Source organism: Pezoporus wallicus, unplaced genomic scaffold (assembly GCF_028554395.1).
Source record: "Pezoporus wallicus isolate ANWC-B61680 ecotype Strahan unplaced genomic scaffold, APGP_CSIRO_Pwel_v1 contig_4684, whole genome shotgun sequence".
Classification (NCBI taxonomy): domain Eukaryota; kingdom Metazoa; phylum Chordata; class Aves; order Psittaciformes; family Psittacidae; genus Pezoporus; species Pezoporus wallicus.
Window position 1 is genome coordinate 2,715,997 of NW_026637499.1, and position 19,824 is coordinate 2,735,820.

The 19,824-nt window shown below is 46.9% G+C and overlaps 1 protein-coding gene across 1 annotated transcript in view; it reads left to right on the forward strand.

Moving 5' to 3' along the window:
• The window catches only part of EEIG1 (estrogen-induced osteoclastogenesis regulator 1), a 35,190-nt gene that overhangs the window by 12,978 nt on the left and 2,388 nt on the right, over positions 1 to 19,824 (forward strand). Inside the window, exons 3-11 of the mRNA XM_057405909.1 lie at positions 9,230 to 9,350; positions 9,714 to 9,743; positions 13,213 to 13,329; positions 13,790 to 13,836; positions 16,395 to 16,558; positions 17,682 to 17,786; positions 18,052 to 18,241; positions 18,411 to 18,532; positions 19,654 to 19,723. Coding sequence (XP_057261892.1) covers positions 9,230 to 9,350; positions 9,714 to 9,743; positions 13,213 to 13,329; positions 13,790 to 13,836; positions 16,395 to 16,558; positions 17,682 to 17,786; positions 18,052 to 18,241; positions 18,411 to 18,532; positions 19,654 to 19,723 — 966 coding nt within the window. The remainder of the gene's footprint in view (positions 1 to 9,229; positions 9,351 to 9,713; positions 9,744 to 13,212; positions 13,330 to 13,789; positions 13,837 to 16,394; positions 16,559 to 17,681; positions 17,787 to 18,051; positions 18,242 to 18,410; positions 18,533 to 19,653; positions 19,724 to 19,824) is intronic.

The following is a 19,824-nucleotide window of genomic DNA, read 5'->3' on the forward strand; positions in this document are numbered from 1 at the left end:
AAATTTAGGCAGCAAAAGGCAAATCTGGAGTCTCTCAGATGCCAGCTAACATTTAGGGGATGAAGGAAGTTTATAAATACATCAGCAACATATAATCACTGAATCTTTATTTCACATCTACAGTCTGCTAGAAGTGCAGAGGCTTTCTCAGTGTGATAGACATACGTATTCACTCTGAAACAGGGTGGGTTAATCTACTTTAATCTTGAAACATCTGCATGGAACATACCTTAGAGGTTTTCTGAAGTGTTTGGGGCCTTCTGAAGCTTTAGTTCCTCTGTTAGAACCACAGGGGAAGTTTGAACAGTGATTTGTCCAATGGGTGATCAGGCCCTGGCAGTCAGGGGTTTTTTTTCCCTCTTAGCTTCTGTGGTTCTTACTGTGCTGTTGACTTGTTAATGGGCCTGAACATCCCCTCTCTCTGTGCCCTCCATCCCTCAGTAATGTGGATTTCTCTCAGCTTGGTGTTGCTCATCCACTCAAACTCCAGCTGGATGCCATAGGTAAGAGCTCTTCTTAGTAAGTTGCCACCATGCCTGTTTTATGAATAGAGCACGTTTGATTGTTCAGTGGTCATAGTTGTGGAAAATCAGATCCGAAAGGTATTTATATCCAGAGTTAGACAGGTTCTTCACTGTGGTAAGTGCTCCATCCCTGGCAGATGAACACATCCCAGTGTTCAAGGCCAGGTTGGACAGAGCCTCAGGTGACATGGTCTAGAGTAAGGCATCCTTGCCCATGGCAGGGGGGTGGAACTGGATGATCTTAAGGTCCTTTCCAACCCAAACCATTCTGTGATTCCATGAACTGCAAGGTAACCCAGTCTTCTGCAGCACAGAGCAAGCACAGGAGCAAGAGGAACAACACATCTGCAACCATGGGAAGAAAAGGAATAGCATCTGAGACAGGCTGGAGTGCGCAGCACCAACATGCAGCAACCTGAATGCGGGAGCTGGTGGCTGACCTGGGCAGCCTCAGGTGAAATCTGCAGTGCAGAACTGTGCTTGTGTGTTCTGTAACTGAAATCCTTGTGAATTGCCTTATAAGAGGAAGGCCCGGGTGGTGGGCTTGGCAGCCTGGCACTTAAGTTTGCTCTTGGCTAATCCAGCTCCAGCGTAGTCTATGGGAACAATAGAGGTAGGAGTTGGTGTGGTGACTCAGTGCATGATCAGAGTTCAAAAAAAGCAAATACGTCTTTCAGTGTTCAATATGCACGTTATTACAGACTTGTATTGCAGCAACTGAGTCATCTCCCCAGTTATTCCTTTCTTTACACTTAAGGAGTTTGGTAGTTCTTTGCTTGTGATGTTTTTGCTCCTGGCACATGGCCCTGGCCTCTGACCAAAAAGAGCTTGTGCTCTGTAGATGTGGCAAGAAGTCCTTGGATATGTGCTGCTTCGGGTTGGTCTGCCTTCAGCACAGTGTGTAACAGTAGATGGATTGAACAGCGTTCACTGTTACAGTCCCTTCTTGTCCTTGTTTTCCTCATGTCCAGCTTTTCTTCTCTGCTTGGAGATGACAGAATGTGAATTGGAAATCCCTCAAAGCAGCCTGGCTCTGCTGGGCCTGTCCTGTCCATGAGGTGCCGTGTACACATCCCTTGCTGCTCCACAGCTGAGCCTCTTAGAATTATTTCCCCTTGCCTTCTCCCTGCTCCACCCTTCCCAAACTCATCTGACTTGTTCTATAGCTTAAGTTTGAAAGGGTCACTTTTCTGGGACTTTCTTTCTCCATTTGGCACAGTTTGTATTTCATTTTGCAATTTCTGCTGCAGCACTCGATCACCAGCTGCATGCTGGTGTTTAATCACTCCATTGGTTCTTACAGTATTTTTAACATAGTTCATGTTAGGAAGAGCTGTGACAGGCTTTAAGATTTAGATGCAAGGAATGGTTAGAAATATCTATATAAAATATCTATGTAAAACTAACCCAGTGTTAAGTTTTAGAAGCACTGGATGGACTGGAGAGCGTGGCTATGCTAGAGTACAGGGGATGGACTACACTGGAAAGCTCTTTGCTATGGGACATTGTGCATGAGGTGCAGGATCTCATGTCTGTCACCTATAAAAGACACATGTCTGGATGCATGTGACTGGAGTCCAGGCATAACTGCATTACTGCCTTTCAGAGAAGCTGTTAATACACAACTAGGAATGCTGATGCTGGAGGCTTTTCTCCTGCTGATTGACTGACTGCCATCCCCATTCTCCAGTAAGTATTATTGCTCCCTGGCTTGTACTGGTGGACCTTGATCAAGACTGATCACTGCCTTGGAGGGAACTGTAACTCGCAGTTCAAAAGCTGTGCTTCTATAGAAACAGGCTTCTGGAAATAAGGTTAAAGCCATCAAAAGTCAATTGCTTGCCTGCTAGATACCAGCTTATTCCTAAGGAGGATTTCTAAATCACTCTGTGTATCCTGTTTTTGTTTCACGCTCGCCTGGTTGGTTTTGCTCCAGTTCTTTTGCCTTTCACATACTTGGTGCTGTGTCATTGCCCCTTGTCCCCCAGTGAAGCAGTCTTCTCTGCTCCTTACCTTGATTTCTCAGCTGTGCCTGAAGTTTCTTCCATGAGCTTTTCTTTTCTGGGCAGTTGCTCTTAATTCTTTTTCCTGTATTTGTCTCTTCTCCAGTGAAACAGGGATTGTGCAGGCTGCTGCGAACTGCGTAAGTGGAATCTAGTTTCCTGAGCTGACTTTTCCTTACTCTTCCTTCCACGTTCACTCTTCCCTCACCTCCTCAACTGCCAGCAAACAGCAGGAGTGGATGCATGTCCACCGCCTGGTGTGAGACAGAACTGAACAAGCATGCTGAAGCCCTCCAGAAGTGTTGGAGCTTGCGCTTCTCTCCCAGAAACATGCCTGGGGTATGCGAATACTTCACTCTAAAAACAGTGGTGTTCAAATGTGGCATTTAGGGAGCCCAAATGTATCTCCCCATTAGTGTAAATGAAGAGCTAAAGTAATAGGTGTACACCATTGCCAATACGGAGGTGTGGATAAGTGTCTTTCTTCACCATGGGCCATTGGAATGGGTTTGCTGGGAATTTAGAAGTTAAACTGAGAGTAGGTGGTAGATGTGATGACCTTACTGCTGAACCCTTGTTTAAAACACTTGCAGTGAAACATCCCCATGAGACTTGTTTCAGATGACAAAGGCTCGCTTAGTTCGCTTACTAACACAGTCTGCATCATCTCTCTCTGAGCCATTTTTCCATCATAACTGCTAATGTCTACTTCCCAACAACCACCACTTGTCAGCTGCAGAATACAGGGTTGTTTGCAGTGGGGGAGACGTCCAGCTCTTCGGGTTGGCACTTGTTCTGGTCAGTGATGTCAGCCCAGTCAAAACATAGTGACTTTATTGTTGGGAGCTACTTGCAGCTCTTTCTGTTCTGCTCAGGGAAGGCAAAACCCCTTCGTGTAAAGCTTGATGTAAAGCATTTTACACCTCCAGGTTAAACTGGCTTGGCTTTATGTATCTAGATGGGGTTTTACAATCCTGTATGGTGTTCCCCAAGGAATCATAGAATCCCAGACTGGTTTGGGTTGGAAGGGACCTTAAAGCTCATCCAGTTCCAACCCCTGCCACGGTCAGGGACACCTTCCACTATAGCAGGTTGCTCTAAGCCCCCTCCAACCTGGTCTTGAACACTGCCAAGGATGGGGCATAAGGAATGTGGAGTGTTGCCTCTCATTCTAGGGATACATTTCCACTGAGCTTCCCAGCTCTCAGTGTCTATTGCTCATCATGTTTTGCTTCTTTCTACCTGTGTTCGGCCTGCATGGGCTTGATGACAAGATAAAATAGATGGCAGCCCTAAGCTTTTATTAACATGGTGTGTTCCCAGGCTGCTGCCTGGTTTGCTGTCTGCCCATGGTGCATCTTACGCACTGCTCATTTCTCTCCTTTTCCTGGCCAGGAACCTGGATGGCAAAGCCTCAGAGCTGCAGTTGTCTGTAATAATAGGTGTGCTGCAGTGCAATGCCCTGTCCTGAGCCCGTTATTTGGGGATACCTACAGGTTATGGCTCATATAGCTAAACCAGCTAATGGCTAAATGAAGGCTCACTTTCTGTTCTGTATAGAAGTTCACACAACTTTATGTTTTCTGTGCTTTACAGGCAGTGATTAGGCCCTCTGTCTGCAGCAGGACCTGCTGTGTTAGTAGCATGGTATCAATTCCAGTGTGCTGTGAATACCAGTTACTGGCCCAGCATCATGGGAAGTCTGTTTTAAAAGAGGTTTTTCAGGGACTTTCCCTTGACCTTGTCAAAGGTCTCTCCTCCAGCTTTGCACTAGATAACCTGGTTAAAATAGTAACTATCTTCTGCAGAGCATAATGCAGGATTGTTCCAGATCTTGCCAAGCTGAGGGAGTGTCAGCGATCCTGCTCTAATTCAGCCTTCAGAAGTGCTGGGGCTGTCTTAATGATGGGTCTCTGCAGCTGAAAGCAGAGCAGGGTAAAGAAATGCTGTTGAAGATGCCCTTCAGATGCAGTCTGCTGAAATAACTGTATTTTCTTTCTTCTTCCCCCTGCTGTGTGACTGAGGGGAGGTTGTGTTACCTCCCTCCCCAAAAGGTCCCACTCACTGCTGCTATGTGTCAGAGTCCCTTTGAGGGCTGCTTTTCAGTCCCTCGTGCTGAAATGAATCTGAGCTGGGAGTTGGCTTGCTGGCCTCTTTAAAACGGTGTTATCTGGCTTCTGCCTTATCAGATGGAGATGCAGCTTCACTCCTGATGTGAGGAGGGTGCAGAGTGCTGCGAGCAGGCAGGAGGATTAGTTCTGCTTGAAGGGCATCTCCAAGCAGGGGGACAAGTGACCGTGTGGATTGGGCATCAGGAATTGGAAAGCTTGCCCTCCCTTTCCCTTTGCATAGAGATGAGGAGGAGGAGACCTGAATAAGCAGCTCTTTGTGTGGGCTTATCTATATACCGTCTCCTTTAGCCTGAGGTTTTCCCACGTCTGCTCCCCTGCGTGAAGCATCACACTGACACACATTGCTCTGCTGAAACCGTTAGAAAGCTGTTTGTGTTGTTGCCCTCCCAGTAAGCCTGTGGCCTTTTTAGAATGCTTCTTACTTGTAACTGTCTTATGTGTGACTACTGCCATAAAGTAAGAGAGAAACATCTGCTTTCCTAAATGCTTAAGCAAGGCAGAACTGCGGGTTGTGTGTTTGAAGCATGATACCCAGTTGGGCATAACTTGGCTTTGTGTCTGTAAATAGACACAAATCTCTGTTCTGGTGTTACATTAGATGGGTTTTCATGTGGGAGAGTGGCCTGTGGTAGCCCAAGATAGCATGGGTCATATCTGTGGCCTTTGTCAAGGAGTGTTTGCTGAAGCTAACTTGCGTTCACAGTGAGCTCTGTGGCTTTCTGTAACAGTGCTACTCTGTCCATGGCATGAAAATCACAGTTGGGAAACAGATCTTCTCTTAAATCTGTTCATTGCCTCTTCCTCTGCAACTCTCCAGAGCTGCAGTAAGGGTTGTGTGTGAGATCTGCACCCAAAGAGGCCTTGGTGGCTTCACTGAGCACGTTGCTGCTTGCTTCACTGGTAGGTAAACCGGTGGACTGGTGCTGTGCATCATTCCCATTGCTTGGATTCGTACCATGCTATGGTGAAACATCATCTGATTGCTCTTTTTGTGGTAAACTCTCTCTTGAAAGATAGATGGTGGCTGCGAATACAGTGAACTGTCCTTTCTGGCTGCTCAAGGAGCTGGATGGAGGTAGATGAGCAACTCCAGGGTTGGAAGACCCTGAGAAGCTCTTTGTGGACCTCACTGCTCACAAAAGCTGCTGCAGGGTTGCATCGGTTTATTCTGAGGAGGTATATTTAGGTCTGGAAGAGTAATTACACAGCTTTGAATAAGTCTAGAGTCAGAAGAGGGCAAAGCTGAGCTTGGCAGGGATTCAACCTTCTGGGAATCTCAGCAAAGTGGTACAGGCGGCTTCTTAAAAATAAAACTCCTGCAGACCTGTTGAGCTGACACCTTGTACCAGTCTTGGGGCTGCTCTATTTCTGGCTCTCCAAATGCAGAGTAACGTTTAAAATTAGCCATTTTGTGGTTTAAAGCTGTGAGTTTCTGCTTTGCTTTTAGCTGCCTTGTGATTAGGATGGAAGGAAACGCCTCTCAGTAAAGCCCTCTCCACACTGCTTATGTGTTTTGGGTTTGGGTGTGATGGTTCCTTATTGTACATCAGAGAATATTCAAGGGCTAAATACAAAACTGCTCCTCATCCAAGCCACTTGTTTCCCTATTTTAGTGTTCTCTGATTCCCAGCCTAACCGTAGCTTGGTGGGAGGTGGACACACAAAGCCCATCGCTTCCCACAAGCCATCTTTTGGATATGTGGAACTGACATTTTAGTGTTTGATTGGAGGCAATAGTACTGTTGGTTGCTTGTCTAACGATACAGACCCAGCCCTCGCCCTTAGGTCTTTAAACTCTCTCTAAAGCCACACTTTAAAGTGAGAAAGAAAGTTGAAAAGTCACTCTTGTATGATTGTAGCACTTGTGGCTGGAAAGCAGCTCTGCATTCTAACTTGTGAACTCCTTTCCACCCTACACAGACTATTCTGAAGCTGTAAGCCCCAAGCTACAAGTGCAGCTGCAGCTCGGGTTTGTGTTTGTGGTGCTGTGGGTAACATAACTCCCCCCCAAATCCTTTTCCTAATCCTTTGCACCGTGTGGTATCTACAGCAGTTCTGGAGAGCCAACATACAGCCTTAATAAAAGCAGTGTGTCTGTTAGGGGCGCTTATGCTAACAACACATTACTCTGAAGGAGCTCTTATTGCTCATCAGCACTTTTGGTTGTGAAGTAATTAGCCCTCCTTGGACTTGGCAGCACTTAGCAGATGCTTCATCATAGCTGCATTGTAACAGAAGTCCTTGCTCCTACTGCTGGAGCAGCTGCAGGGAGCTGGGTGCATGGGATGGGTGTTCAGGAGCTGGAGCTTGGGCACTGAAATAGTCACTTGTGACGGGAGCTGGAGCTCTGAGCCAGGGTTTGCAGCAATGCGCTGTTGTACCTGTCTGAGCTAAAGATCGTTCACTTGACCTCACTCTATAGAAAATCATAGAATCCCAGACTGGTTTGGGTTGGAAAGGACTGTAACATCATCCACTTCCAGCCCCCTGCTATGGGCAGGGACGCCTCACACTAGGCCGTGTTGCCCAAGGCTCTGTCCAGCCTGGCCTTGAACACTGCCAGGGATGGAGCATTCGCCACTTCTCTGGCCACCCTGTGCCAGCACCTCAGCACCCTCACAGTAAAGAGCTTCTTCCTTATGTCTAACCTGAACTTCCTCTGTTTCAGTTTAAACCCATCACCCCATGTCCTATCACTACAGTCCCTGATGAAGAGTCCCTCTCCAGCATCCTTATAGCCCACTTCAGACAATGGAAGGCTGCTCTGAAGTCATTCCTTTTTAAAGACAAGTAATGCTAAAATATCCTGGGTTTACTGCATCCCATGTACCTTCCTTGTGCCTCTGAAGTACATGTGTTCCCAAAGCATTTCTCTATTCTGTTGAATTCCTTGTTTCATCTGTATCTGAGTTTTTCTTCCTTTAGGTCATTTGAGATACCTGCTATTAAGTCAGGTTTAAGACACCTCACAACTGAAATTTAACTTGCCTAATTTGCCTGGCTGGGTGAATATTTTATTAAAGGCAAAGCCTTTTTAATCCCTCTGTGTTTTCTCTCCTGTCTGAATGAGCTGGAGTTGAGTGAAGCAATGAGAACCAGATCTCATCTTGAATTAATCCCAGATCCAAAGGTCGGCACTCTGATGTCTCACCTTTCAGTGACTTCAATAGCCAGCCTTAGTTCTGTCTGAAAGGAGTTTAAGTTCACTTCCTGTCAGGAATTGCTGCCCTGTTTTCCCATGTTTTAAACAGGGGTGATCAGCCCTTATCTGCGTTACAGACAAGTACAGGTTTCAGTTACCTGTCAGCTTCTCTGCTCTCTGCATTTGCCTTGGCCAGCACATTCAGGTCCCACAGTACAGCTCAGAGGACTAGCAGAGACCTCCCAGGTCCCTGGTATGTGTGCTGTTGGGCTCACTCGGGGTTGCAGAAGGGCTTCTTGGGCTGTGTTCTGGCTTTTGGCCCTTCCTTCCCAGAGGGAGAGTTGAGGTAGTGCCAAGACTGATCATTCTCCCCTTTGCCACCAATCTCTGGCATGCCCTGTGTCAGATGGTGGGAAACCTCCCTTTCCCTGCTAAAGCAAACAGTTTATCAGGTGCCTTTGCCCCTTTGTCCTGTGCAAAGAGGAGAGATAAGAGCGAGATGCAAACTTGCCAGCTCACAGCTGTCAGAAGTGCCTTCCCTTCCCTCCCCAGCCTCCACACTTTGAGAACTGAATAGACTGAAGGTCAAGCTCTGAGCCATAAACGGGTCATGTCCTGCAGAGAATCCAGAGCCCCATGGAAGGACCCACACACCTCCCTTCCAGGCTCCTTGGGAGGGTGAAATCCAGCTTCTCCTGAGGGCTCTGCAGAAGCCAGTGCTATACCTGAAGAAGGTGGCTTCTTCTCTTCCTCCTGTGGGCTCAGGCTGTGCTTCTCCACTCACCCTGGGGGTCTAGGTAGGCTTCTCAGAAGCTGTGCAAGCAAAACCACCTCCTCCTGGTTTAGGCTCCTTTATGGTCTGAAACCCCTGTGTGATTTGAAGCATGGTGTTTGCTTGACGTGATCCTGCCTGCATGCACCCAGCAGCATTTCCACATGCGTTTTTGTCCTCCTCCATGCTGGCTATCCTCACTGGCTTAGTCCCAGCATGGGAAGCAGGATGACTGCTGGGAAGGACAAGCTGTCCAGGACACACAGCACATTCACTGTGCAAAACAGGCACATCATAGGAAGATAAGCTTGCAAACCTTCAGCCTGGTTCAGTTATGGAGGCTGGGCAATGGCTGCGCTAAACCAGCTGAGCAGGAAATGTCAGTGAGCTTGTGAGAGTTTTAAAGGCAAATTCTGTTGATGAGGTGATGAGTCTTTCCTGGAACCTGGGTGGATTTTACCTGCATTGACTAGTGAGAAGCTTGATGTGATTATAACACCTTTGTGTGGTGCAGTTTGAGGTGGTGTGGACAAAGCTCTGTTGTGGGCAATCTTAACAAGCCAGATTGCTAGTCCTTAAAAACAAATACTTAATAAGGAGGATTGATTTGGTTTGTGCCTTTATTTGAAGACTGTTTTCTTTTTGCTTTCTCACAGAGAGGAAGTGCAGGAAAACTGTGTCCGCTGGAAGAAGAAATTCACCTTTGTGTGTAAAATGAGTGCCAACCCAGCCACAGGACTCCTGGACCCCTGCATCTGCCGAGTGTCTGTCCGGAAGGTGAGCATCTCCCTTCTGCTTCTAGCAGGTCGTACCACCAGAGAAATGGTATTGGACCCTACCTGCTTTTTGGCAGCAAGAAGAATTGCATGGACAAGGATGTGTTTGGGCCAGAATTGCATGGACAGGGATGTGTTTGGGCCAGAATTGCATGGACAGGGATGTGTTTGGGCCAGGATGTGACTTGACCACAAGCAGGGGTGCTTGGTGGAGGGTGGGAGTGATGAGGGTGGTGGTAACCCGTGTGAGACAGAGGTTTGTGAAATCCTGAGAGCAAATTCCAGGATTGAGTAATGACTTTCCCCCCATTTCCCCAGCACATTTAATAGTTGCTTTTCCTGTTTGTTTTGTCTCCTGTTATAGGAGCTGAAGGGCGGAAAAACCTACTCAAAGGTAAGAGCACAGAAAGGGCAAATGTGTCAGAGTCATGATGGTCTTGTCTCCTGTTAGTGCTTTACACCCATTAGAAACCAGTGGCTGCTGCGTGAAGCAATCAGGAGACATGGTTATCACTTCTTAGTTTAAGCCTGAGTTAAGCGATTTCCCAAAAAATGGACATGCTGGGACAGGATCCAGATTGCATTGGATGTGGATTTGAGAAGGGGGCTGGGAAGATGATCTGCATGTCCTCAAACTTTGGGGAAGTTCTGAGTCAGATGTGAACTCTCTGGCTTCTGGCAGCGTCTTGCTAATAAACACAGACTCCAGTTGTGTTCTCCACAATGCAGCAGGGAGCTGTGGCTGGGGTAGGCACCTCGCTGCCTTGTGTGCAGGCAGAAACCTACAGCAGAATCACTGCCTTCCAAAGCACAGGAGACACGGAGGCAAAAAGCAAACACATCAGCAGGGATGTTAGTTTTGGTTTGCTCCCCACCATTTCCTTGCCTGTGCTATGGAAGAGACAATGGGACACCCGCTTCTCTGTGTGCCGGATCAAGAGACAATGTTGGCTTAGAAATGGAGCTCACACAGAGCTCAAAACCATGTTTGTTTGAAAATGAGTCACTGCTGCTGGTTTCTAATAAACAGATGTTCAGGTCACGCACATCCTTGTAAGAGCTTCTTCTAATCAATACCCTTCCTGAGACCATGGAGGTAACTGGCTTTGGAGGGTGAACCACGCTGCATGGTAGAGGGCAGTGGTGCTGCCACGCTGTTCCTTTTTTGTTGCTGGTCAGGTCGTGGTCTCTGGGGCCATCAGTTTCTCTTTCACTAAGCTCTCACTGAGGGGGAGGTTATTCCTCCATTCTGCAGATGTTTCTCTGAGACAAAGTAAATGCATCAGCCTGTTCCTCCCGTCGAGTCCATCCTCAAGTGTCCCACAGGGTTTGGAAACACAGAATTGATGAAAGCCTGATGAAGGCATGTCTTCGTGGTGGAGTTAACCTGGGCTCCTATTCAGGCCATGTTCTAACCTACTGCCTGCTTGCTCAGTCTCCAGTTGTGTTTAGTGCCATTTTGAAAGAGTCCTTGTTGCTCCAGCCCAGGAAGGGAGACCAGATCTCAAGTATCCATCTCATGCTTAGTCTGCTCTGTAGAAGGCAGTCATGTTCTCCTAGAACTCAACAGAAGACGACCCAAGCACTTCAGCAGCTCAGAAACAAGGGATGTCACATCAGACCAGGGAATTAAGCATTGCAGTCTTGACCAGGCTTATTCCAGGCAGGTCCTTGTGGCAGAAGTAACTTGGGATTCCTAATGTTTCTAGCACAATGTTATGTCCCTGCATTTATTTTCCCATTCTAAACAAGTCCTCACCTTTTTAAACTACATTCAGCTGAAAACTCCTCCAGTCGTGGCAGCAGATGTAGAGGAAGATGCAGCTTATGAATGCCTCTTTACCTGGTCCCTCTTCAGCAGGGACTGAGAGTGGTGGAGCTGTTTGTGCTCAAGACAGTTTCCATCCACTCGTGCACCTTTTGCTTTGACGTTAATGTCACTTCAGTGTCAGGGGTCACAAAGAGGAAGCCTACAGGAAGCATTGATCGAGCGGAAACTCTTTCCCTGAGCTGGAAGAAACACCATCAGCTGGCTGGAAAACTGAGGAAGCTATTCGGAAAGGTTACATCTGAAAACATCCTTTTGTTAAGGGATCCTTCCTCTATATACTGGAAGTCTGCTTCCTGAGAAGAGCTTCTGACCTCAGCACACCATATGGGTGGCTGGAGGCTTCTCCCACACTCTGTCCTCTGATGGTGATCTCTGAGAAGTTAGTGCTGTGGTGAAGAGGGATCTGGGTCCCTCCTGTGCACTGTTGTTCATGCCATGTCTCCTGTGTCCTCCAGTTTCGTCATAGTGATGGATTGCAGCTCCCTCTGTGGCTTTCTCCTCTCTTGTTTATCTCGCAGAGATAAAAATTCACTGTTTGTTTTGGGGTTGTCTTTTTCCTTATCAGGCAATACTCAGCAAGCAGCATCCTGGGCTAGAGGAGTCAGGAACATCTGGAGAAACACTTGCATTAAGGGAATTCTTATGAACAGAGAAAAGAAGGAGAAAAGTTAGGGTTTGAGGGTTTATTTGCCCTGTGGTTCCTGCTGTATCCCACACTCTTGTATCCCTTTGCCATCAGCTCTTGTTCCCCTTTGAAAATAAGATGGAGGAAGCAGCTATGCTAATCCTGCAACTGTCTGCCCTTGGATCACATATCTTGTGCAGACTGTGGTTTAGGCTTCTGATTTGAAGCAGTGGGAACCAGGGTTCATACAGCAATGACTGTGGTTTGTGCTCTGACTCCCTATCAGCTTCCACAGTTGACAGCACCACATTTCCTTCAGATGGTGCTACTGGTTGGGGCTCCCTGTTGTGCCATCCAGCTGTCAGCACCAGGGCAGGAGAAATGCACTGCGATGTACAGAGTAGCAGCTAGGTCCAAGCTGCTTCTCCACCCCCCTTCTGTGTTCTCATGGAAGGTGACCTGTCTGTTGAAGTGACGCAGTTTCCATGCTTGGATGGCTTGGCCAGATATGGGGTACAGCATCTGTTCCTGATCAGATTAGATGAAACACAACTGACTTCTATTGCTAAAGCTCTGCTTAAAAGAAGCTGTAACTTTTTCTTTGAAGCACTGTATTAATACACCAGGAATTAGAGCAGAAACACAAACGTACTCTTCCTTGTGTTCGTCTTTAGAGACGTAGATAGGTACCCTCTTTGAATTTGCCTGTCCTCTTCAGCATTCCCTATTCACCTTCCCTATTTGCTCCTCTTTGTTAGAGAAGGTTTAGAGAGCTCACAACTAAATCTCTCCAAATACCTCTCTTCCCTTCTGCCTGTCAAACATACCACTTCCCGGTTAAATCTTAGCAGTGTTGAGGAACCTTTGCTCCAGGACAAAGTGGGGCACACACTACTGCATGGCTCTGGGTTTCCAGCTTGCTGTGCTCCAAGGCTCAGGTTTGTTTTTCAGGACAGTGTCACTTTCCTCTGTAACAATATCCTTTCATCTCCTGGTTCACATGCTCCACTGCATTCTGGGATGGCCCAATACAAAGAGTGCCTTATTATGTTTGTGTATGTGTGATTCTGTTTTTTCCACATCGTTGACCTAGTGCCTTCCATGTCCTTGGTTATGCAACGGCTGTGGGCTGGTTAACACTGTCCTGGCCAGCACCGCTGCTCTGTGTCCTTCCTCCACATGGAGCTGGCTTCCTGAAGGCCTCCAACATGCCTTGGGATTAGGAATATGACTCTGCTCATTCAAGAGTTGGGGGGCTTCACAGCCACAACTCTGTGTGCGCTGGCTCCTGCTTCTGCCCTTGCTCACAGATGCTCTCTCTTCCTTTGGTCTGTGTGACACCGCAAATCCCTTTATTGACTATATTTTGTTCTCTCCCCTTCCCCTCCATTGTTTTCTTGGCTACAGCTGGGCTTTGCTGATCTCAATCTGGCAGAGTTTGCAGGCTCTGGATCCACTGTGCGCTGTTGCTTGCTGGAAGGATACGATACTAAGAACACCCGACAGGACAACTCTATCCTAAAGGTACAACAGCTAGTACTGCCATAGTGAAATCCTACTATTCAGCTGCAGTGCCAGGCCTGAGAGGAGGTTCTGCATTATGTACAGAGACAGGATTTAGCCTTTTATGCTGCTAGTCTGACTTGGGAAGCTTCCCATTATCAGAGTTGCCCTTTGATATCTTGGCATCTGTTTGGCCAAGCCATGACCCTCTATACATTCTCTGTCATCAAAGAAACCATGAGCAGGAGGGGGGAAACAAGTTCTGAAGCTGGTGTCCTGCTGAACCATTGCAAATGAGAGTTACTGATGGCAGTAATGTGGGACAGGGAGGGAAATACCTTCCTAAATCCATGAAGCTGATTTCCTTTGGAAAGAAACTAGGTTTTACTAATCTTTACACCTAGCCCTTGACTTCCTGCCTGTTGTGAAGTGAGGAACTCATTGCAGCATGGTTAATGATGTGCCTTGTCCCCCTCTCCAGGTCACGATTGGAATGTCCCTGCTGTCAGGGGACCCCTGCTTCAAAACGTGAGTTTCTGGGTGCTCATCCCATGCTGGGCAGACTAGGACATCTGGTCCTTTTGCAGTTTCTTGCTGGAGACTAAAGTTGATAGGGAAGGGGAAAAGATGCCCTTGATTGATATTGGGAAATACAGGGGAAAGCTTGAAACTGGTGGTCTGGGTTGTTAAATAGCACAGGCAGCCTGTGCTGTTAATCTTTGTCTCTGCTGTGGTTCTCCCAGCTTGGTTATTGGTTGTGCACAGTATTTTCTCTGCTGGTATCAGTTAGGTTTTAGAAACCAGTGGTTGTTGATGACAAACTTCATGTTTTGCCTCAAGAATAGAATTTCTCATAGCTCTAGGGTTGGTTTCACTGACCTCCTGGAAGGGAAAGGTCAGCAAAGAAAACAGGCTTGGAAAAGGACACGCTTCAGCACATATCACACAGGATAAGGAGCTCAGATTGAAACAGCAACAAAAAAACTGCAAGGCTGGAACATTTTAATTCTCCTTTTTTTCTACAGGAACACAGGTTCATAGTTTGTCTTAGTTAGCAGAGAAACTGCAGTTGTGTACTTGTTAATACATCGTGGTAGGAAAGAGTAAGTACAGTTAAGCTGTGAAGCAGTTTTTTTGCTTAAGGAATTGATGGAGGATCCGTTAACGAATATACCAGCAACATTTGACATTACACTGCACCTATAGCATTGCAGGACTCCCAGCCCAAGCTGTGTAAGGTGTGTGACTGTACACAGCAGGACTGCCAAGTGACTCCCAACACTATGAGAGAAGAAAGCATTACCTTGAGGCCATCTCTTGTAGCTGTGGTATTCTGGGCTCAAAGGTCTAATTTTAGGAGCTAGCTTGAAGTGTATAAATCAACTTACATTCTTGTTGTAAAATGCTGCATGATTTGGGGTGGGTTTATTTTGTGAATGGCTTTTCATAGCGCTGCAGCATTCAGACCCGAAGTGCGGTGTCATCTGATTCTGCAGAGTTTCTGCCTCAGAAGGAAGTGTAATAAAGAAGTTTTGGATCTCTTAAACCATAACTTTTTAGCAGTAACAGATGTTTTAAATCTAGGGTACTAGGATGACTGGCAATAATATGTCTGGCACAAATAACTGTTGCTCCTTCACTGGGGAAGCAAGTCCCAGTGTTAAAAGTGCCTGAAAATGATACAGAATTGGGTATGAATATCCATTTAATATAAGTAGGCTCAGTGTGAAAGTTAAACCTCCTAATTTTCTTAAAGGATTTTTCCAGTCATTTCCATTTTTTCCTTACATGTTGACGATGTGCAACTGTCTGGAAATGGAAGCTTTGCGTGTAGAATAGCCCTTGATCAGTAGAGCTTTTGATAAATGGCACTCATTAGAGGATTAGGCAGGAATTAAACTGTGCTGGGAAATCACTTCCGAGCACTGACTTTCTGCAGTGCTCACATGAACCTTCTCCTCCTGGGTGTTGTGGAGGGGGCAGAGCAGCCTGTGCTCCAGCCCAGGGGCTGCTCCGACATCTGCCACAGGAACAGTACTTCATTAACACTGTAAAGGCCTCATTAACCTGCAAAGTCTCCAAATACCTTGGTGCATGTAAATCACTAGGAACATGATTAGGGAGGGTTTTTTTCCTTGTGAAGGCATGCTATGGGTTTCCTGAAACCTTTAGAGCTCTTTGGCTGCCCATAAAGCACTCAGTGCTTTATACTTTCTCCCAAAATGCTGTCAAGATCCTCTCATGTAGCATCTTCTCAGAGCTCGAAGTGAGGCAAACAGGAGTTTTTCTTTCTCATTCCTCACTTAAAAGGCATAATATGATCCATTAGTTCCAGTTCAGACTTCAGGCTACAGGGAAGTTAAGGCTCCAACAGGAATTTTCACTTTGCCACACTGCACATGCTGTGGCTTCCACCCAAAAACACTTCTGGAGGAAGGGAGGGATCTCCAGGCACTCGCAGTCAGCATTTACAAAGGGATGTTGGGAGCACACAGAATAACCAGGAAAAATGATTTTGACAGCTGGAAAAACACTTTAGTTTCTCTGCAAAGGAGTTTAATCATCAGCTGAAAAAAGGAAAGGTTATTTGATCATTGTAAATGTACTCTTACAGGGGGATAGGGTTGCTGGGATAAAAGGTTGCTTTCTGACCCAAGTCAAAAAGGTGTAATGAAAGGGTGCTGGAATTGAGAGCTGAACAACAGCAAACTGGTTCCTGTTTGGGAAGCCACCTGGCCACTGGACACGTGCTGGGGGAAAGGGCAGCTCTGGAGGATAGCTAAGGCTCTGAGCCTGTTGTCCTTACAATTTATTAGCCTCTTTTTGCCTTAGATTAAGTCAGTAACTTGCTTTTTCTTGTAATGCAGTCCACATGCAGTGTGAGGTAGGGAAGACCTGAGTCTTGCATGTAGGAGCGTGAAACCCAGTGTCACATTAGTCACAGAGAGCTGCCAGCTTCCCCCATCACAAAGGGTAGGAGCAAGCGGGGGGAATGCTCTTGATAGTAGAGTGGGAATTGCTGGTGGTTTGGGGTGATTCCCAGTCTCTGCCTGGCTGTTTGTAACCTCCTTCACTTGTGATTCCAGGCCTCCCTCCACTGCCAAATCCATCACCATACCGGGACAGGACTCTTCCCTGCAGCTGACCTGTAAGGGCGAGGGAACCACGAGCAGCAGCAGCAGCAGCAGCGGTTCAGCCACGGTTGGCTCCTTGCGTCAGACCAAGCCAAGAGCTGCCATTCTGAGCTCGGGTATGAATGCCTGTCCTGGAGCCATGCAATGCTTGGCTGTGTCTGGACACTCTTTTGTTCTCTTCCGCACAGTTACAAGCACAGAAACTCTTTATTTTTTCATGTTTTCCTCACCCCTCTGCTCAGGAAGGAAAACAAAACCATCTATGAAGTGTAGCTGAGGAGAGGAAGGATTAGTGTTTGCATGTTTGTAAGTGGAGATAAAGCAATTTGTTCTTTTTGCTGGGGATTTAATAATTGCACTCATCCTGCTTTCCACTGTGTTCAAAGGCACTTAACATTGTTCTCCACTCAGCTCTTCTGTTGCTCAGACTTATCTTCTAGAAAAGTTCCTCTGAAGGTTTTAGAGGTTGGTTTGAGGTCTCATGGCCTTGTTCCAGCTGCTGATGCAGAGTTCTTTGGCTTCTCTATGAGCCTGTTTTCAAGGGCACTGCATTTTCACATAGCTTTTTTTCCCTTCCTAGTACATTTGGAGTGCAGGCAGATACATTGCACCAAAATAGCACTCCGGGCTCATTATTACCTCAGTGACTTAGCACACTCTCTGCAAGTGCTCTTCTTAAACTGGCTAACGTGTTGTAGTTGTGCACTTCTGGATATGCTTCCTGCATGAGAGATAAGCAGAGGTGATGGCGAAGGAGCAGGGGTTATGCTGAGGCCTCTCTATCAAGCTCAGATGTGATTTAGATGGCACAGCCTCTCTCACAAGTAATAAGGAAATTATAGAAGGGGAATTGTAATGGTAATAGAAGGGGAAAGGTAGTAACAGGAGAAGCACACAAATAGAGGTTATAATACTTCACTACCAGCAACCATTTGGTGTTTTCTTGGGTTTGACTTAATGCTTTTAACTATGGATGGCTTCACACACTACCTGCCCTTCTAGAGCCTTTAAGCCCCCAGATATGCTTGTAAATGCCAACACTGGATGCTGGAATTAGTGAGCAACTTGCCAGAGAAGCTCATTGTTGTTTTCCCTGCTCCCCAGCTCCTTCTAAGCTCTGTGCTAGCCTGTACAGTAGGGCTGTGCCAGCAGACTTGCCCTTTGATTGATCCAGCATCCCTGCAGTCCAATGTGCCGGCTTGGATACGGTGTAAGCAGTGTCCTGTTGTTCCTTGGCAGGTGTCCCAGAAGAACCAGATCAGAACCTGTCCAGCCCAGAGGAAGTCTTCCACTCAGGGCACTCGCGGAACTCCAGCTATGCTAGCCAGCAGTCCAAGATCTCTGGTAACTATTGATCCACACTGCTCTGCCAGCACTGGCCCTATCCACTTCCTTCCCTGCAGTGAGCTCTTGTGAGAATGATTTGCAGCCAGTTCTCTTGCCCTGCTCTAATACCAGTCTCCTGTTTAGTCTCTGCAGATGAGCTCATAGATGTATGTCTAAACCTCTGTATGTGGGAGCAGAAATGCTGCTCTGAAGCTGTCCTGCCTATTAACTGTGCTGCCAGGACAGGGAGGTGATCTGGTTTGTAATCCCTCTGTGTTTGCAGGTTACAGCACGGAGCACTCGCGCTCTTCGAGTATGTCTGACTTGACCCATCGCCGGAACACCTCCACCAGCAGCAGTGCATCCGGGGGGCTGAGCATGACAGTGGAATGTCCTGAGGGAGAGCGGGACCACAAGCTGGAGAAGCCCCCTCGCCCCCCTAGACCAGCCATTCTGCTGGATAGACCCTCACGGTGAGTAACTGTGCAGCAAAGCCCCTTCAGAATCTGCTCATTTATCTTCAGATAGTAATAGGTTGGATTGTAGTCGCTGAGAAGGTTATTGCCAAGAGAAGCTTGACAGTAAATGAAAGTCTGTGTCTTGAAAAGCTGAGTCAGTTTTCCCTTTATTTCCTCTCCACAGGAGGAAAAAGGATTCAGTGGAGAGTCACCCAACACGAGTGGATGACACCAGGATCGATGCTGATGATATAGTGGAGAAAATAATGCAGAGTCAGGACTTCACAGATGTCAGCAATACTGAAGGTGAGAGGAGGTCTCAAAGGGGATGTCTTGGCTGTTCCTTTAGCAAGGCTCACAAGCTTTTACAGCCAGATCTGATCTGCTATGGACTCCCTTCCCTTTTGGGGAGCAGTTTGCTTTCAGTGCTTGCTGGGTGTTTCTATGGTAAACAAACAAACCATATGAAGAGCTGCACATCCATTAGCAAACAGCGCTTGCTGCTGTTCTACACAATACAGCAGAGCTCAGACAGAAAGGATGAGAAGGGAAAAACACTGGTTCTTCAGCACGGTGGAAATCAGTTACATCAGCTCTCTGTACCGCTCTAGTGGCCTTCATCCAGGGTCAGCCCAAGGGTATTTATTAAAGTAGGAGAGCACAACTGGAAGGGAAACAGCCCATCTCTGCAAAAGGATGGGAAGAAAGGTGTGTCACAGTGTGCTGGTCATCAGGTCTGAGAGCTTAAAGAGGGGTTTTCTCCACTGCAGTCACATCTGTTCGTAAGAAATATCACTGCATTTGTTTGAATTTTCCAGTTTAGTCCTTTTCATCTTGTTGAGGTTTTTGGTAAGTTTTAAACTTGAGCCCAGGTTATTCATTCATCTTGTTGAGGTTTTTGGTAAGTTTTAAACTTGAGCCCAGGTTATTCATGCTTGTATAGTTACCATTAGTCACCTTAAATCATTGCACATGGCAACACTCTTATCATATGTGAATTTACACCTCACTTAGCCTGAGTTAAAACTAGACTGAATGTAGCCACCTCTCATGGGCAGAACAGGCTGAGCTTCTCCTCCAGTGAGCCTACAAAAGCAGGATGAGGCCCTACATCTCATCCATTCGGATGTGTTTAAGCTGGCCCACAACTTGGATCAATGGAATTGCCTTCAAAGAAGCAGCTGGAGGAGTATCACTGAATTAATGTCCTGCATTTACTCTTCCAAAGCTTAACACTTGTTGATTTGTACATGAGGCTCCCTTTCAGAGCAAGCAGAGGAGTTCCCAAAGGCTCTGTTACTGTGGGAACACTATGTATGCACAGAAACCCACTTGTTTCCATGCTGTGTAATGTGTCTGGGAGGGGAGCACCCGGCAGCCATTGGTACTTCTGGATTTTCATGGTTTACTTCATTTTCTATCCACAGACAGTAACCTGAGGCTGTTTGTGAGCAGAGACGGAACAACTACATTGAGCGGTATTCAGCTGGGAAACAGGTAGGTTTCCAATGGCAGAGGGGCTCCAGAAGGATTGCTTGCCTCTTTCTACCCAGGAAACTTTCACCCTTTGCTACAGGAGAGATTTCTAAATGTCATGT